The 23,667-nt window shown below is 43.4% G+C and overlaps 1 protein-coding gene across 1 annotated transcript in view; it reads right to left on the bottom strand.

Annotated features, from left to right (window-relative positions):
- Positions 1-13,408: 13,408 nt before the first annotated feature.
- The window catches only part of URB2 (URB2 ribosome biogenesis homolog), a 17,715-nt gene continuing 7,456 nt past the window's right edge, over positions 13,409-23,667 (bottom strand). Inside the window, 5 exon segments of the mRNA XM_015857915.2 lie at positions 13,409-14,033; positions 17,281-17,420; positions 19,032-19,122; positions 19,767-20,009; positions 20,928-21,038. Coding sequence (XP_015713401.1) covers positions 13,836-14,033; positions 17,281-17,420; positions 19,032-19,122; positions 19,767-20,009; positions 20,928-21,038 — 783 coding nt within the window. The 3' untranslated portion in view covers positions 13,409-13,835.

Below are 23,667 nucleotides of genomic sequence, written 5' to 3'. Positions count from 1 at the left end.
TGTCATAAGGCCCTGCTCCAACACAGAGACAGAGCTCAACCTGAGTGCTTAGTGACATCCGAGCACTTAGTGACATCTGAGCATTTGTTCCTCCAGCCCTCCCTGCCTGCAGGCAGAAAGTCAGCACAGCACAGGGACCTGGGAACTCCTCACCGATGGGAGCCAACAGCTCCTTCTTCAGTTTTTCCCCACCTCCACCCATGACTTCCTCGATATCATCCCTCAATATCACACCTCTGCTGTTTTTTTGCCGTTTGTCACAGCTGTGTTTCCCCAAGCCTACTGCATCATACTTGTTTTTTCACTCTGGGTTCGATTGAATCAGAAATCCCAAGATGGAGGAGGAGGAAGTAGCAACACAAGCACCCTGGCTGGGGGTGTCATTTCCTCACAGCAGAGCCTAAATTGCATGGCGCTCCTGGCCTACCCCTTGTTTGCAAGAGCTTTTTGCTGAAAGACTTCCAAGCCTGCCATTGCTGAAGTCTTTTTGGCAGCCAAGTCTTAAATATAGACTCTAATCATAACTGCACATGTCGTACAGTCGGCCCAAAAACTGATTAACTTTTACGTAAGCTTATGTTCAAGGGGCAACTCAAGATGTGGGAGCTGGCACCAGTTGAGGGCCTGAGCTGGTGTCTCTGCACTGCAGGTACCATAAAAACAGTGTGTGGCATATTTAATGGAGAACCAAATTGTACATAATGGGAAATTAAGAAGGAATAGCCTCCATAAATTAGGTAGACCATCAGGCCATACTGCAAATACATATATAGAATGTGATGGAATGAACTGCTGTGAAAATGCTTATTTTACTGAACATGGACGTCGTGTGTTTTATTATTCAGTAGTCCTACTTCATCAGCGGAGGATATTTCATTTCAATTTGAGAAAGATGCAGGAGGGAATAATAAAGAACTCCAGCCCATGTTGTTTCTGTAGAAGGAAATGGATGAGGTGGGATAAGGAGGTATTTGTCAAGGGATGTATCCAAACCCATTGCCAGGATACACAGTCCTGTGAGCACAGCTCAAACACACTATAGCAGGCATCCATGACAGTGTTAATGTCATATCTTCGGACATAAGCTCAACTACAGCAAAGTCTACAGCCAAAGTCCAGTAAAAAATTCCCTCTGGAATTGAACCACAAGGAAGTCCACACCTTTGCTTGAAATGTTCAGCACTCATCCTGCTAGTGGACAAAGAGCTCAACTTGATGGCCTTTCGTTCTCTTCTGCTACTTTAATTGTGCACTGCAAGTTTCTGGTTTTCCTGAGCAAACAGACATTATTTTCCGTGCAGTCTTCCATACAAAAAAATAACCTCTTTATTGGTCTGTACTCCCCCACTGGTCATATTTCATATCCCAAGCCTCCGAGTGCTTCTCACTGGCACCTGGTGCACCAAAAGTGAACTGTAAAGCAGTCGGTGTTTGAACAGCTGCCAGGAAGTGCTCCTACTCAAAGGGCTACTGGCTTTCTTTCCCAGGCAGTGGATGCTTCATCTTTAAAATCAATCTGATGCGTTGGCAGCAGCCCAGCGAGCATGAGTCCATCTGCTGCCTCACTCCCTATCTGTTTGCAGAGGCCATCAGCTGCGCAAATCCCTCTTTTCTCCTCTCCAAGGAATTTCCTTCTTTTCTCCCCCCACCCCACTAACCCACCAGGATCCCAATAATCCCCACTTTACTTTCTCTTTCTTAATCAGCTTCTAGAAAGCCACAGAAAGAAGCTTAGGAGCACAGAGTGCAATTAACACTACTTCTAATTTGACTGGCAGGGTAAGTGCAGTACAATGGGGTAGGTGAGGCAGAAGCAGCTCACCTTTCCCTAGAGGGCAAGAAAGTAGGTCTGACCCAAGCCAAGCTCAGAGAGGAACACAAGCCGCTACGTAACCCCTGTCTGAGCTCAAGTGCCTGCCAGAAGCACCCCAGTATAGCGGCCACTGACGGTAGGCCCCAGCAGTCACTCAAGGATGACGAGGGCTCCCCAGAGCCACCATGCACACCCTCTGGGTTGCAGAAGACATGAAGAGGCCTTACCAGCAGACATTTTCCCTCCTATCCTTGTGGCAAAGCTTTGTGACAGTGCTGGGGTGCTGCCCTGCAGCGCTGCTGCAGCCCGAAACAAAGCAGCCATTCAGCCCAGGCCACACAGCGGTTTCATGCTGCAGATGAACATCCACCACTGTCGCCAGTACTGCAGCCCAGAGAAATTAAATGCAAATCATCTTTGCTCCTAAACACAGATTCGCATTTCTTCAGCCCTAGGAGCCTAACAAATGCCCTCTGTGCTCCCCATTTGTTCTCTGCCTATCACCTGCTTGTCAGCTAATGCCCTGCTATGCCAGGGGATTTAGCCACAGCACAGTCTGGTGATGTGCAACAGCACACAGATAAACTTTTAGGGCTGTAGCTACGTAGATATCGCATACAACAGGAACATTTTGTAACCAGGGATCTGCGGGCCGGTCAGCAGACAATACAACTACACACAGGAGGCTTTCAGTTCTCAGGGGAAAGGCAGCGCTGCTTTAAAGCCTGGCCATCCACAACCACCCCACAGCTGGGCAGCGGTGATATTGTTCCTTCAAATCTTGATGCAAGAAACCCTACATCTCCTGCCACAGCCCTGGGAATAAGAAGATAGAGTTGATCCAGTGAGAGGCAGGCAGTGAAAGGCAGATCAAAGAAAAAAAAAATCCATGACATTAATCTTCAAAGGTAGGAAAGAACTTCCTGAGGACACTGAGAACGCTCATTGTTTGACGCACCTAATCCTACAACAGAGGAAAACAAACAGAACAGAGAAAGTAAGAGCTTTTTGACGGCACAGGTGGGTCACCAGGCATTGTGCAAAGACACTTCTGACACACCAGAGACACTCATCCCATAAGGACCCTAAACACATCAATCTCTGCACCCACACAGAGCTCTGCTATGGTTGGCAGGGGACTAGAACTAGATGGTCTTTGAGGTCCCTTCCAACCCAAGCCATTCTATGAGCCTATGATTCTTTTATGATTAGCTTGTTTCCCACAAACACAACCTGCTCACACTCTATGCAAGGCTCACTCTTGAAGCTGGATCACAGTGTGGAGACAGTCTGGCAGTAACTAAGACGGTCCCCTCAGCTTTGGGTTCAGATACTTGAGTTGCTATAGCTCAAAAGACACTGCGTATCTGCTGAGCTGCAGCAGCAGACTGCATACACGCTTAGCCTATCACAGAAGCAAGATACAACGTATTTGCTTAAATCATTTTCACTGAGGCTTAAGCAAATATGCTTTACCTTGCATTTGGTCATGATGCACTTGCCTGTCTGAGCCCCCAGCTTGTAATGGATTGTGCTTTTAGATTCATAAATCCCATGTTCAAACCTAGGCATGATAATGCCAAAGGTCATGTTGTTTAACCAGCACAGGGCATGGGACCTGCACAGACAGAACCACTAGCCGACAGTGTGTATTTATATACTAAGGTTATCATCATGGTATCTGATCACTTCTACCCGCTACCAGCCATAAGGTAACTCTGAAGTACCAGCATCCAGGTCACAAGCTATGCAATTTGTGAGCAATGAGGCAAATAAATATCTGATTTAGAATAGATGAACCTGCAACTGGCTGATGCATTAAGTGAGCTTCATTTAAAGTAGCCACATATGGGTTTTCCCTACAGTTAGGATCTTCATCATCTGCACATTAGCTAATAAGCTTGCTCACACACAGAGATGCGTCTCCCAGCACACTGGGGGAAAACTCCATTTGCAAGAGTCAGTTCCTGTAGGGAGAGCACACAGAGCTGGATAGTCCCTTGCCAAAAGAAAATGATTAAAGACACAAATCAGCCAAAACCATATGGCATCAAACCATTGGGGTCCATTATCCTTTCCCATAAGGATTGGGCAGGGTTCTTGCAGATGTCGAAAATCTTTTCTTGGCCTCCAAAACGTGGATTAGCGCATTTGTTCACTTCTTACGTGCAGAAACACCCAACCCAAGGCAGGAGGAGCAACATGGCTTCAGGCAGCTGGAACGTGACACTCAGCAGACTGAAAGCAGCAGGGCTTCAGCTTCCCATGCTGTTGCTGGAGACCCCTAGAAACTGTGAGAGGAATGAGAGAACACGAAGGCGTGTATTGGGAATACAGTTGAAAAAGGCAGTGCATTTAGAGCAGGTTGAGCTGCTGAGCAGTCTGCTATACAGCCTGCCTTCCCCCCTAGTAGTCTGATGTGCCATATTAACCTCTCAGTTTAACATCTCAGAAGCCCGAGAGTTACCAACAAAGTTAGCAAGCCTGATTAAGGAACATCTCACACCAAGCAGTGAGCTACAGCTTTGCTTTCCTTCAACAAACACAAGAGCCTGCATTTCTGGAGCCCAAGGAATGCTGTACAGCAGGCAAAAAAATACTTCTGCCATCACTGTGCAAACAGAGGAAGAGCATGAAGGGCAAAATACTGCAGACACTGGGAAACTGTGCTCAGCATGGAAGATAAGCAGCCTGTCAGAGATGGCCATGCCCAGCACTGAAGAATAGAAGCAAGACAAGACAATGGCTCACAAGCCAAGATACCCAGAAAAGCTGAGCACAAAACCATCTCAGACTTTGACTGAAGAGCCACTGAAGGCTTTACCTTACGTAACAGTACAACACAAGGAGCCCACACTCACCATATCCCAGCTTGTACTGCTGTTACTAACAGCCCACAGTTGACTACAGCTCACATGCAGTGCTAAACTTCTAGATGGGGAAGAGCAATGCATCTTGAGGGAATTCAAGGCAAGGGGAATGGAACCACCCACACTATAATGCACGTCATGCAGTTTTCAAGACCCACTTTTCAAAGCTCTGGAAGACACAACCCCAGTTAACACCTGTCAGCTGCAAGGAATTAGTCTCTGTGGCATTGCTCACCTGTGTTCCATGTTGGCTCTAAGAGAAAAAGCAAGAAGGGGCCACTACTGAAATACTACTTTGTTTTAATCTGTCCCATTCCACATTGCAACTCCCATTCCAGCTGTCTCATAATAACAAAATAAACACATTCTTAAAGTCCTATAAATAGAAAATCAGAGCAGACCTTGCTTTGAACCAAACTGCCTCGGGAATATCTGCTCCTGCTGTCTCTCTGCATGCTTTCCACTTGAACACTTCCTACTAGCTTTGAAGCAACTCTTGAAACATACCTGCATTTGGATCTCTGCATGTTCCATTTTAAGATGGTCTTGAAAGAACAGCCTCCCCATCCTACTTGGTTCCCAAAAAGCACAGCGTTACATAAGGTGGCTCATCCTCTTATTCACTGAGCTGAAAGCTCAGTTCTTGTTACAGAGAGAAAACTATGTAACAAGCCATACAACCATAAACTTCATCCTCCCATGCTGCTGCTGCAAGAGTATCCATTCTCATACAGAAGCCTAAGGCAAGGTCTTTAAATCAACATAAGCTTGGTCTGTGGTGTGACTACAGTACTTCTAGCTGCTCTTGAGCCAGCTCTAATCAAGGGAGCTCTGACAGCATCACCTGTGGAGCTACAACAATAAAGGCCAAAGGGAAGAGGACAGCCCTACCCAAAGGATAATGGGCTGATTTTGGAACACTTACACCTGTTGGAAGGCACGTGAGAGCTGCTGGTGCTGGGTGCCTCCATCTGCAGCACAGCCACTAAGCAGGGCAGGAGGTTCTGCACAGAGCAGAGCCACACCTGGAGTGGCATCCTGGGGCTTCAGAGCAAAAAGTGCTCCAGTGAAAGCAAATGGTCCCCCATCAGAGGGCTATAAGAAGCTGCTGCCAGCAGCAGCAGTGAGTGCTGCTCCTATTGTAGCAGATAAACTCAGGTTACTTCTCTGTGTACTTGTTTGTCTTCCCAGATCCTTTCACAGATGGCAAACTACACAGCCAAAAGTGCATAAGGGAAGAGATGAGCTCCTGTTACAACCAGGCAGGTGGTAAAAAAGGATCACTTCCATTCCCATCCTGACACAAGTGCTTCTATTTTAAGCCAGTATTTTCTTCCTCCCCAGATTTCAGACCAGTTTACCAAAAGAGGATGATGACAAACATCCTCTTGGTCTGATGGAGTTCAAGTAGCAAATTCACATTAGCTGAATGAATTATTACAAAAATAAACATAAAGCACAATTGCTCTATTTTATTGCCACTTTCTGTCAGAGGAGCACAGGCAGACTACTTGACCCTTAAGTTAGGAATTAAGATATATAAAGCTGATCATCTGTGTAGTTTAATGAAATCTACATTTCAGACTGATGGCATTTACCCTGGTTGGCACCTGCTGTAGCATTTCATTCCTTTATTGCCTCACAGAGCTCAATAGATATTTGCACCTTACTGCAGATTTGCATTTGCTGGAATACAGCTCCTAGCTATGTTTGTATGTGTCAGTTGGTTGGGTTTCTGTTTTGTTTTCTTTTTCCCCTCAATCCCCTTTACTGAGTAATTCAGTTCATAATTCTAAGGCTACAGCTCACATACAGTAGCTGGATTCACAGTTTAAAAGTCTCTGTGAACCCAATAAAATATTAATAGAATTCTTAATTAACATTATTGTTATCACCCTTGTTGTTGTCGTTCTGGGTGTTGGTGTTTAATAGCACTCCTGAGAAGCTCCACTCACAAACAGACAGAACACACACCTCCTGACCTGAAGACCTTAATGTCAACAATTTGGCTTTGTGGAAGACATGCTGCAGCCACCCAGAGGTTACTGGGCTCCCTACAGCAGCAACTACATCAAGCTCAATGGTCTGTAATGTGATACAAAGGAGGTCTGGTCCAATGATCTACTAGTCCCTCCTGTTTCTAAACCCGTGAATCTAAATAAACGGGGCAGGAAGGAGACAGAGGTGAAATCATTTAGCGAGCAGCAGAGCATTGCACCATATGCAAATCGCTGAACTGATAGTGCAGCACTCAACCCACTAAATCAATGGGTAACATCCATTTACTGCATACTTGTGTGCACTTTGAGAGAATAACAGACAGTGTTTGAGGGATAAAGATGGAGCAGGAAAGCAAGAGTACATTTGGTTTAGATTATTTGCAAGTTTTCAACGCCCGAGCCTTCCTGCCAGAATCTTTCATGACCTTTGTCCACCTCCTGAGTCCTGCAACTCATCCACTGTGAAATGATGTGCTAGATTAAGCCAGTTCTCATAAAAGCAACTAAGTCATCCTAAGTGTATGTAAATTCAAGCTTTCAAATAGGCTTTTCTTCACCTTGCAATTGCAAGCTATTTTTACATTCCCCTTTCCTGCTGCAGGTCTCAGCCAACCATGACCTCCTTTTTTGCAATTGCCCGTGCTAGCATAAACGTCGGGTCGATGTGTGGTGACATGTAGGTTAGGGGAGACAGAAGCAACAAAGGCTACACAGATGCCAGGTGGGAGTTGCAGGGGTAGGTGGAACTACACCCAGAATGAAATTGCTCCTCTTTTCATACTGCTGCTTTATTTACCTCTGTACCCTGTTCTTCTCATTATCCCTATTCCCTTTCAAGTCTTTGCTATTAAAGTTATTAGGAAAATTATTCATTCAATTGCTTGCAGAAGCTGCGCAAAGATAAATACATTCAGCTTAATAAACCTTGTTAGCAGGAAGGAAGCGGAGAATGCCTAATTAATGTATTAATGATTATAATGCACTTTGAAGACGAGAAGTGCCATGAGCTCCAAGGGCACACTTCTGCCCCTAGAAATCCCTAGGAATTGTGTGAGGGAGTTCATTCTAAACATTACCACTACCGCAGTGTGGCAGGGAAAAAGACACACGTCTTCTCAATGCCTGCACCTATGTCTTTCAGAAACTGCTTCTGTGTTAAGACAACATGGCTACATATTCTTCTCCAAAAACAGGTACAGAAGAGTGCTAGGAAGTACCACTTAATGCAAGTTGTCCACGCTGCCCATATATATGGCCTAGCTGTGATACCACTGTACTTAGCTAGGAAGAATGGATTGAAATTTCAAGGCATCGGAAGTTTAACACCACCACCTCTTACCATTCACACTAACAGATTTTCTCCAACTCCTAGTTATGTTCCGTCTCCCCTCAAACGTAAACCCTCTCTAACAAAGGAGATGCAAAAGATCTGGTGATGGTCTTACAGTAGCAGCATCTTAGAGCAAAAGTGAGGGCAATGGAACAGCAGATGATAATCCATGGTTATTGCATGGAAAGAACTCTTGGGTCAAAGATTTCCAGCTGGTGAAATTTCCGTGGTTCAGGAACAAAGGTATTTCTCCTCCCCAGTTTTCTCCTCACCCAGACAATGCAGCACATGTTGATATCTGAAGAACAGGTCTGCCCCTTGTAGCAGTACGAAGCCTGCCTTTACAGCAAGAGAAAATAAGTAGCTTAGAAAGTCTCCTAGTTGTCACTGCACAACAAAATATGAGCTGCTAATAACAGGTTTCTTAGACACACATTTCCTTTGGAGGTGTTACCAGAAGGTGCATACTCTCAGCTCTCCCTGTTATGGACTTAGGTTATGAAAACTTTAATGAACGTAATTTAAAATGTCAGTCTGAAGAAATCAGGTACTAGAAGCACACATTTGCATAGCTGTCTCCTGAAAACACTGAGCAGACTTGACAAGTCTTAGAAAGGAAAGTAAAATGCACATTAAAAGAACAGCAAGTTTCATGTATGTCTAGTGGGAGGACAAAAGGGACAGGAATTATGCTGTCAGTCTACATGTTTTCCAACAATCACTTAGGATTCTGTGAATAAATGCAATGATGCTCTATTACTTCACACCCTCAGCGTAGCCAGGTACCCACAGAGCACCGCACAACCTGTGAACCTCACAAGTCCTACCAAGGGAAGACTCGTAACTGTGCAAGGGCCAAAGAAAACATGGCCTAGGCCAGAAGCCAAACGAAAGCCCTGAGCTTAATTCACAGAATCATGGAATGACCCGGGTTGGAAGGGACCTCAAGGATCATGTAGTTCCAACCCCCTGCCTGGCAGGGCCACCAAACATACACATTTACTAGATCAGGTTGCCCAGGGCCCCGTCCAACCTGGTCTTGAACACCTCCAAGGACGGGGCATCCACAACCTCCCTGGGCAGCCTGTTCTAGGGCCTAACCACTCTCGTAGTATTCCTAACAGTGGGTGCTGAAAATCCATTGCATCACTGTGACCCATTGACAGGAACAACCAGCAGTTACTGGTGTCTGGACAGCCTGTGTCCAACTTTACAAGGTTAACATCAGTAGCTGTTTGCTCGTGTCTTTTCTCTGGTGATAAGCATGGACAGTTACTTTCCCTGTGGGGATTATGGGCTGACAATTATTGAGTGCACTAAGAGTAATAAATCAGCCTTTCCCCCCCCCCCACAAATTAATGCCCAAGCTGATAAAGCTGAGGCCTTGTTTGTGCGGGCCATGTAATTCACCAACAGCAGTAACAGATCCAATTTGTTTTTATGGATTTGTCTGTTTGTGCCACAACATGAAAATGTGATTGTTTTGTATCATGGGCACTTACTCTTCACTCTGTTTCTTGGAGAATTAACAAAAGCTGAAGCCAGCAATGCTGCTCCCTGGGGTTACTGAAGGGAACTCCCACACGCTGCTCTAAAACTGGCATGAAAAACTAAACATAAACCAGTCACTTCTCGCTGCAGTACTGTTTCTTCTCCCACCCTCTGTCTCTCACACCTGGTCGTGTGTAAGGACAGCGAGTGCCTGCTCACAGTTCACACTGCAGCACACAACAAACTGCCTGCAATCAAAAGAGGATTCTAGGCAAAAGCAAAGGAAGTTTAAGATGCGCTGACAAGCAGAAGCAGCCTGATTTTCTAAGCTGCTCTGCTTTCAGCTACCAGGAGCTTCTTTCATTCTTCTAAGCTGCTGATTCCTACCCCAAATCAGATCATTTACAAGGTTACCTCAACAGCAAAGAACTTTGGCAATAATATGTCTGCACTCCAAGAGCTTTTGCTCTTTCTTCCCTTCTTCCCCACAACAGCAGCCATCCAATGACCCTCAATCCTCAGGACAGTGATGTTCAGTTCTGTCCCTCTTTCTGAGAAGCCACAACACAGCTCTGTGAAAGCCTGAAAAACCAACCCCACAAGTGAGGGCTACAGGAATAAAGCAAGGGGTTCCTGAACCTAACAGAAAACTCAGCTGCTTAATGAACTAACAAGGGACATGTCCTTGACTCCTCCCTTCTTTTATTCTTTGCTTGCTTTCCAAATCCACTCTACAGCTATCAGTTGAAAGATTCTTGTCCTCTGGCAGCGGGGAAGAGTTGAAAAGGCATTACAGAGACTTCTCCACTGGCCCCAACGCTTTGGCATCTGCCATGAGATGTCTGGCTGAGGGCAAGAGATTCACGGAACAGTCCCTCTAGGAAGCAGTTGTGAATCTAACTGCAACAGAAAGCAATCAAAACAACACCAGCTGCTTTGGGGCAGATGTTGATCTCCACCAAACTTAAAAATGTCAAACTTATGTGTCAGAATAAGGTTTTTCTGACCTAAAAACTATACTGAACAAGGATGATGCAGCTGCTGCTGACAAACTGTTGCATGCCTGTACCCCTTGCCTTCAGCCTTGGATTAGAAGTTACCTGCAAAAGACAAAGTGAATTTTGACATCTTCACTCCTCACTATCTTTAGAAATAGGTAGACAAAAAAATCAGCATCCTTTTTCAGGAAGGAAGGGATAGAAGCACAGCTTAAGCACCTGGGGTGCCATAATTCATTCCTCCAAATTCTCGTGAAGAACTGTTTAAGGGTTTGCTTGAGGGCTCTCCTAGACTAAAAGCTCTGAGAAGGTTATAAGGACATACTTTCTTTCACAAATTTCCCAGGCTTTAAAACTGCCAACACCCCTCAAAATGTACGTTAAAAAACTGAATACAAATCAGTGTTACTCCTTAGCAAGTCAGGTTTCAGTTCTATTCATGTCTGACAAATCTTACAGTGTAGATACATCAACACAAGCATCGTCCTTTTTGGAAGACTTAACCATTTGCAGAATACTTCACTAATTGTCCTACAGTGGCAAAACAGCCAACAAGCAATACAATGGCACTTTTACATGTATTATTAGGGGAAAAAAAGAAATCAAGCAGTTATTTTGCTGAAAATTATATATATATATATATATTCCCTTGGTTGCAAATACTGCTTAATACACAATTCTCCATCCAAACAGCTAGAATCTGTTTCAAGCAAAAAAGCAATTACTGCACCTCAAGGCAAGTGTACCTACAAGTCAGTGCAACACAAAAAGACCGTCCAGCCCCAGTACAGCAATTATCACTGCAGACATCCAGTGGTACAATAATAATGATGTGGGAATCTCTCAAGGTAGTCCTTTACTTGCGCTATTATGTTTCAGCCAACAAGGAAGCTCTGGGAGGAGCCCTCTGTTTGCCAAGCCACATACCCACATAATGGTAAATAAACCAAAGTTACTGATCTGTTTTGAACTCAGAACATTGTCTCCTCTCAAAAGGTAAGAAAAAAATCATTTTTTTTCTGAACCAGCAGAATAATTTCTGCCATCTTGCACCATCTTTTGGCATTTCTATCCTATATAGTAAGATACATTAAGCATCGAGCACCACCCTCTGATAAGCAGAAAATGCTGATTTTCACAGCAGCTACATAAAAATAAGGGCTACATGCAACCAACATGATCTTTGCCAGTCACGAATGTCATTCTTGCCCGTCGTGTCTCTTACTTCACATTTGAGTTTGTTTTGGCAAAGCAGAGCAATGGTCAGGTATAAATGACAAACCCAGGCCAAAATGACCAGCACCACACCCAAGGCACACGCCGAGCCTGCGGCACAGTCACTGGGACCTGATGTACCAGCCTGCCTATGGGAGGGATTCCTGTTAGCACAGCAGCACCGTTGGAAAAGATGCACTGCATCAACAGTTGGAAATCCATCCAAGGTAACTGCAAAGAACATGCAACTAACGCTTGGCTGGAAGGAAGGATGAAATCTCATCCTTTAGTTTGCTTCTTGCAAGTCCTCCAGCTGCCTGGTGCTCAGAGCTTGCAGCCTAGAAAATGACTTGGAAACTAAGATTTCCTGAGGTGCCTTTGTATCTCTGCAGGATGGCTCCATCGTGTGACAAAAGAGGAACACTACACCCAACGGGAATGTACTCGGTAACAAAGCCTGCTTTCTCAGCATGTGGTCCTATGCCAATGATTTAATTTATGCCAGCTGAAAAACCCAGAGCAGCTCTTGGACAAAGAGAGGGGATTGGCAAATGAAATACTGTCTTATCTTTAACTCCTTTGTAACTTCTACACCGAAACACTGCTTTGTGTTTGAGAGTTTTGCTGGTCAGGCTGGAGAAGGAAGAGAACTGCGGGATAAGCTGTGATCACACAGCAAGCTGGAAATAAAGCTTTAATTGTGGCAGGGTTTTCATTTTGCATTCATTCAAGCCCTGAATCCTTTCTATTGCAAGTCTGCTATTTCTGTCACCAGTGCCCACATAAGGCAGTTACACATTCACATTTCCAAGCCAAGATAATGTTTAGAATAATTAAAGAGTTAATATTGATGAAATAAAATTGATACCAAGTCAAGTAGTTTACCTCCTGTACAGCGATGAGTAAGATGTTATTTACTCTGTGGTCTGCACTCAGGAGCTTTTAAGCTGCATGTGTGGCTTGCAACCATATGGCTACATCGAGGGAGCTCTGACACTTGCAAACCAGAGCTACTACCTCACTTCCTTCCTCCCCCGCTTTAAACATAGTTCTCCTTTTTTTCACTGCTCTTTCCAGATCCTCTCCCACTGTCCATAACCGTCTTCCTTTTATCAGCAGCCCTCCTCCCTCAGAGCCCATTCAGATCAGTGCAGCTCACACTCATTTCCCTTCTGGAACCAACCAGGCGCTGTACTGTCCCACAACCCCAAGGGCTTAATGCAGCACTACCTGCCCTTCCAGCTCTGCCCCACAGCAACATTTCAGCTTTGAAATAAATCACAGAAATGGCACAGGATAAGCCAACAGTAGCAGGCACCTGGAAGGGTCAGAGCTGCCCCAGGGCTGGCAGGAGGCATGGCTCAAGAGATGACCACAGGGCACATCCACCAGGGATTATAAGAGCACTCTTATCATTGAGTGAAAGCAAAGCAACAAGGCCCAGCTTAGGCCAAAGAGGTCTCAGATAGGTCTTGATATCTCACGAGATAAAAATGCACAGTGAGGGCCTCCACAGCCCAGGTAACTAACTGTTCATTGCTTTATGACAGTAACTTGACCAGAGCTTTAAGTTGTCGGTCTTTCTGATTATCAGGAGGATCACAAGGTAATTCCGGTGGGAAGGAATATCAATAGGTCAGACTGGACTGCTCAGGGCTGGACTCAACAGCAAAACCAACCACATAAGAAGATACAGTAAAGAATTTCAAAAACATGTATTTCTGCAGTATTGCAACAGCTGTGTAGCATTCACAAAGTTCTTCAGTAAAAAAAGTGTAAAGCAACAGCATATAAAAATAAGCATTCTAACTGCTTTAATTCTGTTTACTGTATATATGAGTTATAGCCCTCGTAGGCTTTTACACCAGACTATTGCTTCCACTGAAAAGTAACATGATGTGCCAGAGCCTGAAACCTGACATCTGCTGCCAGACTGCAGCACGCTCCCAGCAGGTTCATTTGGGGCCTGCACAGGTGCAGCAGTTCAGCCACTCATGGCACAGAACGGGACTATTTTCCATCCCCATCCCACTTACAAAGGTTGGTCACATAAAACAGGATTTTCTGTGCACTGTGAGATCACTTCATAACTGATTACGTGGCACTGGATAGAATTAATCATGCAGTGAACTTTTTCTCCCCCTGTTTTTTTGCTTTGTGGTAGTGGTTGTAATCATTGTAGAGATCCTTAAAGACCTCCCTAACACCTGCTGGTAGCGATGCATTTAAGAATTTGATGTCCTGATCAATGCAAAGGTCAAGGATGTGATATATCCCCTCTGTGAGATGTTTCTTCACAGCCGGGTGCAAAGTCACCTACAAGAGGAACAAAAATGCATTAAACTTAAGGACAAAAAGGCAAGAAAACACCCTTTCCAGTGTGGATGAACATTAAGTGCTGATAACACGTTATTCAGTGCACCTGACCATCTGGAATAGCCCATTAGATAAAATCCAAAGTGTCATATTATTCAATATTTTCCTGATTTTAGCAAATATGCTTTGCAGAACAAGCATGCCTCTTGCAGTAAAATGCATATGACTGCTGCTATACGCATTGCTGCAGCAGCAAAGACATTGATCATCTCTGGAATCATATGAAAACTCTTCAGCAGAAAAACTGTAACTAAAAAAACCATAAAATACTTGCCCTGGATTACACATTTCAATAGGTTCTGAACATCTCATTAGCTGTATGCTAGTAAATTTCAGTGTCAAACAAGCACCAACGTTAGGTTACTCTATGATTCACATTGGGGAGCTGTAACTTACCAACTGGATGTACTCTAGCAATTTGTATCTGAGGATTTCAAGATATAAGCTTTAATAAAAGGAGCCCTCCAAAAGCTCAGGACACATGTATTTCCTTGATCTAATGCTGGAAATCAAGTACCTCATCATGCAGGAAGTTGAAGGGAGAACTGGGAATACAAGCAAGGACTCCAGACTCCAGACTCTGCCCTGCTTCTGCCACTCCTCCTGCTTAATGCCACAGCCAGCAGAACCAGGCACTACAATCAGGACAACTCCAGAGCCCTCTGGTGCTACAGGCAAACTGGAATTTGTCCTGTGCTCACAAATCACTTGCTAAGTGCCTCACTGCCTTCCACAGTGCTGGCCTCTGGCATAGCCAGATTATTTCTGCAACAGAATTGCATCTTATCTTTGCTGAATCCCAAAATTAGCTTTATGCCTCCAGACCTAAGCCTCTGCACTCCAGCCCTAATGAAAATTACATAAAGGCTGTCATTAAAATTCAGACTTCTTTCTTCCTGAGGCAACTAATAAACTTTCCACTAATGAAGTGCACTCCTAATCACTGTGACAGGATCCTGCTCTTTCTGCCCTAAACACAAAAGAGCTAATATATTTTATTAGAGCTGCCAACAATGCTGGGAAAAAACATACAGTGGGCATTAAAGCACATATGTCTTTCTTTTGATCTATGACCCTGAAGAGTTTGCGCATCCTAAAGTTTGATAGCCGATCTATGAGGTTTGTAAAAGAGGTTGTTTCTCCTTACCATACTCTAAAGTAACAGAATAGTCGTGCATTGTAGCTCTCAGTGAATGCACTGGATTTGTCTTTTCCTTCCTATAGTAGAGGAGGACAGGGAGCCCCACAGATACTGACACTATGAATGAGACATCCCACTTGGGACAAGCAAGTACCCCAGAACTACAGTTTACATCCTTCACATCATAAATCACACCACATGCATGGCTTATTTGGACCATTCTTGCTTTGGAGTGCAGTTTCCTATAAACACCCTCCAATAATGCTATGGGAAGCAGAAGCAAAGATTTAAACAGATGCCACTACTAACTGGCAGTTAATTATGCTTGTAAGTGTTTTATGGTCTATATAGTTAGCACAAGCAATTTGTCAAGCATTACAGAGCACCTGATGTGAGACATTAAGAGCGTGAAGAGGCATTTCACTATTGCTGACTCAAGCAAGAGTTTATAGACAAAAAGAGAAGAGTGCTGTCAACAGTGTGAAAGTGGCTATTGATGCCAACCACTCCAGCAAAGAAACATTCTAGGTTATAACAAAACAATTCACTGGGGTATTTATTTCCTGGTACAGAGGAAGCTCTGAGGGAACTACTACACAACCTCACTGGGAAAAAGCGACTGTTTGGGCCATTAGCTAATGTAAGTTTTAGCTTGCGCATCTTTAAAAGGGGTTCCAGTAAGTGTGCAGATACTCACATAAAAACTTAAATTTAACATATTTTTCTCATTTCCCTTTCACAGATCACCCATGGTCTTCAGATATATGCTAAAAGCCACTCAAATTGACTTGGATGAGATAAACAACTACAGGATTTTTTTCTCTCCCTCAGCAGAACAACATAAAAGATATCTATGTGTTCCTTCAAGACGAGCATGCTGAGTCCTCCCTTTCCTCTAATATCTATCAATTCTCACCAGTTTAACGGTGAAACAAATCATCATCTACTTGTTCTTTCAGAGACTGAAAACACCCCTTTGTCATAACTTCTTGTAGTTCACTACATAAATTCACTTTTCCACACCCAAAGGTTTCATGCATATATTCCAACATGCAGTTTCAACTATCATGCACCACTTCCCATTCATCAGCAAAACTCTTCTAAAAGTCTCACAAGACTCTGTACTCAAGCTTTTAACTTGAAAGGTCATTTGACAGTTCAAGCCAGGCTTCACTTTGCGTAAAGACTCTACATTCAGCAGTGAACAAATTTCAGTGAAGTTCACAGCCAGTTCAATAGAAGAGAACTAGTCTTAATTCATCCCTAGTTTTTCACAGAGTGGTTTAGGTTGGAAGGGAATTTAAAGATCATCTGGTTCCAATCCCCCCCAGATCTTCTAATAGATCAAGTTCTCCAGGACCCAGTACAATCCTGCCTTGAATGCCTCTGTTTATAAGCTCCCCTTTGAGGGACTGTAGCACAAAAACAGCATCTCTTGTGCAGGTCCTTTGACAATAATTTTTTTTATGGCAAAACTGACTTTCGTAAGAATGTGAGGTTCAGATGAAGAAACAGCTTTTAGGGGAGTTTCAGATTGGCTATCTGGAAAAACTTCTTTGTCATGAAAGGTGTAAAACACTGGAACAGCTTCCCTAACAAAGTGGTTGATGCCCCATGTGTGTCAGAGTTCAACCGGCATTTGGATAACGCCCTTTCTTAGTAATACGCTTTTATTTTTTTTGAGTCCTGAAGTGGTCAGACATGGCATCAAATAGTCTTCTTACCACAGAAAAAGATTTAATAAAATTCAGCTCTGTATTTTTGGTCCGTGTCCAGACTAGAACCACAAATAATTAGCAGGTATTGATAATAGCAGCATTCAAATCCTAGTGAAATATCAATTCATTATGTTGGAGAGAATGGTGATTTGAATTTAGGTCTTGTTGTGAGAAGCTAGGCTGGGTCTGGCCTGCCCTTTTACAAAGTTTGTAGGAGTTGGGTAAGAAAGATTTTCAGGAACTCTTGCTCAAAATAAGTCTGGATCAGAACTGTACCCACATAAGGCATATGCCAATACCATGGCACTTTCAAAACAGAACACATTACCTTCTGCAATTCAGTCACATACTGAGCCACAATGAAAGCAGAAAACAAAGTGAATTCCTCTGTTTTTGCAGCAATGTGACTATACATCCGTTCCACAAGGTGTGCACATTTCAGTATAACTTCAAATTCATCTGTGTTGCCTAAAACAGAAAGCAAGTTGCAATCTGTTATTCAAATGTAAAAAAACGCAGTTGAAAAACAAACCAAACTCACACAATCTTCTCTTAATTATTTAACTACATGAAGCGAACACCAGCAATTTTATCACCACCCCTTTTATCTTTTCTTAAAAAGCCACAACAGAGAGGTACCCCCACACGCATCTCTTACAATGGCTGATTCGTAAGAGCACACTAATTCCATCTCCACACACACTGCAGTGTAAGAGGCATCCATTAGATATGCTGAAGAGTCAAAAGCAGCAGCCATCATCCCTGCCAAGATTCAGTCCCAGCTAACACCGCTGAAGAGAAAACAAGGAGACTGGGAAGTAATATTCTCTACCTGATAGAAAATCACAAGACATCTCTTAGAAACAGCACAGCAAGAAAGCTCTCTGATGACATTTATTATGTGGAATATAAAAGCAGAAGCGACAGCACCAGAGATATTAAAGTGAGACTGGAGAGATCACCTGAGAGTTCACTCTTTCAGTACATAGTGAATGAGAAGAACCATTACAAACAAGGAAGAAGGGAAATCTAGACATCACTTCCTCATTATTTTATGCAAATAAAAGAATTCTGCAAGGATATACAGTATGTTTTCAAGTCTGAGGATGCCATATACCTGTACATTTCCTTTAACCCTGTCTAACAAAAATGTATTAGAGATGACAATAAATTCTGAGCTTGGCACCAGTTTAGCATCACCTTTCTTCTAACCACTAACCCACAGTTGGCATGTTCTCCCATTATGCATATATATATGAGTATCAACATTCACACACAGCTGTGGGCAACACACATCAGCTGAGATAAAACTGAACATGGAATAACTTGTAGGTCACGAGTGGAGAGATGCGACACAGACAAGTTGCCAGTCAAGTCAACTTGCCTCAAAGCATTACTGTGATTAATGACAGGGTATTTGTGTTCTGGCCAGCACAAAAATACAGGACTGTGAACATCCTTCACTTAGTTACTTTGACACTCATGCTTTAAAGTCATTGTGAATTCTTTAACAACTTCCAGTAAAGTGTCTATATTTTCTTTAACTTTTTTTTAAGATACTTAGCCCCAGTAACCTGAATGTCTGGGCTGTATTCACCCAAACAGTTGAATATTCAGGTCTGTAGTAAATGGTTTCAGCCTCAAGAAGCTAACATTCAGCAGAATCAGTTCAGGACCCTCATTCAGATGTGCTAGTATGCATCAGCTGAGTTCACAGCCTCCCTGCTATAAAACGTCTATATCACTTTCAGGCACAAAGGCTAATAGGAAGAGCAGAAATTGGGCTCAGTAAGCCTTACTACACAACGATCATCTGCCAGACAGTGTGGAGTACCTTATTACCCCCAAAGAAGTACTGCCTGGATGTAGCTCCACAGGAGCTCCAGTTATGTTCACATGCCCAATATGGTATAAAGCTAATCCTCAAATTTACATACAGAACAGAAAGGGCTAATGGCTTCAATGCCATGGGTAGGTCTAGAGGACTTTTCATCTGTTGCCAGACTGCCCTGTCCTGCGTCTCCTCTTGTTGAACATACAGTTATAGTGCAAAGTATGAAAATAGAAGAGAGATAGAACCTTTGTCCCCTCTCTGACGTCCTTCAACCATGACAGAAGCAACCAGACGATGAAAACTGTTCAGAAAAGATGGTGCAGCTTTCAACATCACCTGCAAAGACATGAAGTAAAAACACCTGAGATTACATAGTAAAGCATGTGGCAAGGGCAGATGTATATACCATTCCATAGTAAGAAGGAATTTAACTCCTGAGAAGGAAACTATATGGCTTATATAAGTATTAGGAAAAAAAACTATCTTCTCATTCTTCATCTGTACAGAATCCAGCAGATGAGAATCCTGGAGCAGGTCTACATTCATGAGGATACTCAAATATAAATAATAAGCAAACATCACTTTAGAGCTACTCCATCTCCCCCAAAGCAACACTTGAATTTGTACTCTAACATGGAGGGAATTTGCACTTGCTGGTGGAGAACACAGGGACCAGTAACACTACAGACCACTGTGAAAACAGTCTGGATAGGCAGCTTTTACCACAGGCTCTTAGCAAAGGCACACTATGTTGCTGGAAAAGCAATCTGCTGCTGACAGCTCACAAAGCAGTCATAACACAGCAGAGTAGTAATTGAAGTGATGTGATTTTGAGGCTCTTATATGAAAAGTGGTACAAAGCACTTTCACGGAAGCAGAACAAATAATATCAAGACAGCTCTTAAGAAGTTTCTCATTGCCAGATTCTGTCCTGGTTCTTTCTACTTTTTCTCTCTTCTCCCACCACCTCAGAGATATACCTTTGGGTGACACTGCACAATAGAGAACAGCACTTCATGGACTCCCAGAAAGACATTGCTATAGTCTTCTATCTTCAGATGATCCAGGGGAACTTTTAGGAGGATGCTGAATGCCAACGCCACATGGTGTGGATTCAAGAGAATCCCTTCTCCTTGCCTTAGCAGAGCTGCTGTGGTCTCCAGAATAGGTACAACTATGGTGGAAGTCAATGACTGGTCCTGACAGGCCTCTTTGGTTTGCAGCTAAACAAGAAACAGAGAAAGAATGTGTCAGCCACCTTTCATAAGCATTCAAACAACAGAGAACTACAGTGCTCTGACTTCAGTCATTAGAACTAGACTGGTGCAAGCTAGACTGTAGAGAGACTCCTTCATTTTTAGCAATTTTGCTGTAACTGTATCCTGAGCAGAGGATGAATGTGATGTTTTTCAGGTGAGCACTGCCATAAATGTGGAACTGTAACTATTCCCCAGCTTCCTGATAAAGTGGACTACTCTGCACTACAATAGGCAGCATCTCTTTGCACTTCCTCATGAGTGCATTAATCCAGTTCTCTCTTCTGCAAGCATGCAGAAAACGAGCAGAAATTGCAAGTTCTGTTTCCCAGCACCGTAGAGCCAGCATCTGACAAACAGGGGTCTAGATAGAGATACATCACCATAATAAAAGAAAAAAATAAAAGACATAGCTAGGTTTGGATGTTGCACAGTCAAGGACATAAAGCTCAGATTTTTTTTACTGTCAGTTAAGTTTCCTATTCTAAAAGCAGTTCATTTTTTACTGTGAGCATTTTTGTTGTTTTGTTTGTTTTGCTGCTGTTAGCTTTCTTTGTGACATATGGCTGGTGGTTTTCCTCCTCCTTTGTACAGGGAGGAGGAGGACGGGAGATCCAATCTTTCTCTGCAGCCTAACAAGCCTCTTCCAAGCTTCAGATTACACACTGCAGTCCCAGAGAAATTATTAAGAAGTGGATGACTTACTTACAGGAAGAGGTTTACCTGACAAAGGTGAGAAAAGATCTACACAATACAGTACCAGTGAATGTGGTATGGATACCTTTTTATTCCAGTATTCCTTTGTGCATGTAAAAGATGTAATTACTACAGACTCCAGCAAATAAAAGGGATAGGTAATGAAGTTACAATAAAATAGATACTTACAGCTAAAGCTGTGATTATCTGTGGGCTGGCAAACCAGAAAGCTTTCTCTTTGTCTCCACTTAATGGGCAGCTGAGCAACAATTTGATTAGCGTAATAGCTGACAATACTTCCTGCAGAAAAGCAGATTGACAATCAGTCACGGTACAAGGTGCACTGGTTCCTTTCAAGCACAAAAGAGCTCTTTCAAGGGCCGTGGCAGTTCTGAGCATTACCAGAGCCTTGACACATGAAAGCGCAGCTCTCTGGAAATAGCAAAATAATTAGCAGCTTGGTGAAATCCAGTGTGCTGAGCAGCACGAGCCCAAATGTACTGCCTGCTACCTTTATTTTAGAGTCAACTTACTGTATGAAAAGGTTTAAGTGATTTTTAAGAAAGGAAAGCCTTTTTTAGCAGCCACTACATAGCAGAAGGAAGCAGGAGGAGCATAGGGACATTGGTATACCAAGAATGCTGCATTCTGCAGCAAGACTTTTGCTTGTTTAAAAAAAAATAATAATCTGCTTTTGACAAACTGAATAAAGAAACATATTACAAATCAAAGGAAAAAGGTCTTATCCCCATATATCAGCCTTGAGGCATATGCATATTTATCCCAGTGCTTATATACACTCAGGTGGGTAGACTTACATGCATATACAGGAATTCCAGATGTACTTTCAAACAGCCATCAAGAATTGAAGATGCATATTCATGTCTATTTCTGAGAAATAAGACAATCAGATAACTCCTATGTTTGATCCAAGATCTGATCTCAAATCACTGAGTTTTCTATGGAGGGTGCAGGTGGCTTTTTAGCCTGAAGTGTTCCATGTGTTACCACTGCTGCTTAAGCCTTTCTGGAGAAGGGCATGGTAAAAAGATACTGAGCAGTATCCGGCTATTACAAGGTAAGTCATTTCAGAAACAAAGACTGAAAGCACACGTGCAGCCTTTGCTTTATTTAAAATTACTATCATTTTTAAAAAGGATGTCTTTAAACTTGTGAAGAAGAGTCACAAACAGAAGTTAAATTAATGGACTGCTAACATCTGTTCTGGAAGAGCTCTAATCAATAAGTAAAAGAAAAGATTCAGCATGGCAGAAATCTTCAGCATCACAGATGTGATTTCTGTTGACACTACATGGAATTAAGGCTACTGAGTCATTAAAGTGGAGCCACACTTAGCAAGGGAAAAAATAACAAGAAGGAATTCTATAGTTATAATGATCAGAAGAGTTGATCCAAGGAGAGACTATCCTCTCTGATAAGTGACAAGGGAGAACTGGTTATAACAGACATGGAGAAGGATGAAGGACTCAACAAGTTCTTGACCTCAGTCATTCCTGGCAGTCAGGCTACCCACATCTCTCATGGCCCTGAACCTCCAGGCAGCAGCTGGAGGAGCAAAATCCCTCCTACTTTAAGCAAAGACCAAGTTCAAGACCACCTGTTGAGGCTGAACATGAGTATGTCCATATGAGTCTGGAGGACATGCATACCAGAGTCCTGAAGGAGTCGACTGATATGGACACCAAGCCACTCTTCATCATATTTGAAAAGTCATGGCTGTCAGGTGAAGTCCCCAGTGACTGGAAAAAAGGGAAATATCACTCCCATTTTTAAGAAAGGGAGAAAGGAAGACCCAGGGAACTACTGGAAAACTACTAGCTGGTGAACCTCAAATCTGTATCTGGAAAGATCACGGAGCAGATCCTCCTAGTAAAGGCATACACAAGGTGAAACAGTGATTCAAGACAGCCAGCACGGCTTCATGAAGGCAAATCATACCTGATCAACCTAGTGGCCTTCTTTAATGGAATGATGGCATTGATGGCAGACAAACGAAGGGCACCTGGTATCATCTACCTTTGATGTGGTTGCACACCTTCTCTCTAAATTGTCAAGATACAGATTTGAAGGCTATACCACTCTGTGGACAAAGAACTGGTTGGACTGTTGCAGCCAGAGAGTTGTGGTCAACAGCTCTATGTCTAACTGGAGGCCAATCACAATGGCATCCCCCATGGGTCCATCTTGAGACAAGTGCTCTTCAACATCTTTATCAATGACACAGACAGTGGGATTGAGTGTACTCTCAGCAAGTTTGCTGATGACACCAAGAGAAGAGGGCCTATGTGAACCTAATGAGGTTCAACATGGTGAAGAGCAATGTATTGCAGTTGGGTTGAGGCAATCCCAGATATGTGTACAGACTAGGAATAGAATTCATAGAGAGCAGCCCTGCGGAGAAGAACTTCGGGGTTCTGGTGGATGAAAAGCTTGTCATGAGCCAACAGTGTGCACTTGCAACCCAGAAAGCCAACAGTATCCTGGGCTGCATCCAGAATGGCCAGAAGGGTGAGAGAGGGAATTATCTCCTTCTACTCTGCCCTTCTGAGGCCACGACAGGAGTACAGCATCCAGGCCCAGGGCCCCCAGCACAAGAAAGACATGAGCTGTAGGAGCAAGTCCAGAGAAGGGTCATGAAGATGATCAGAGGGCTGACTCCTCCTATGCAGAAAGGTTGAAAAAGCCAAGCTTGTACAGTCTATAGAGGGGAAGGCTGCAGGGAGATCTCATTGCAGCCTTCCAGTACTTCAGGAGAGTCTTACAGGCCGGTGAGTCTCACCTCTGTGCCTGGGAAGATTATGGAACAGACCCTCCTGGACAACATGCTTGATCACATAAAGAACGAGCATGTGATCCGAGACAGCCAGCATGGCTTCACCAGGGGAAGGTCATGCTTAACTAATCTTGT

Source organism: Coturnix japonica, chromosome 3 (assembly GCF_001577835.2).
Source record: "Coturnix japonica isolate 7356 chromosome 3, Coturnix japonica 2.1, whole genome shotgun sequence".
Taxonomy (NCBI): domain Eukaryota; kingdom Metazoa; phylum Chordata; class Aves; order Galliformes; family Phasianidae; genus Coturnix; species Coturnix japonica.
This window is presented reverse-complemented; position numbering and strand designations above follow the sequence as displayed.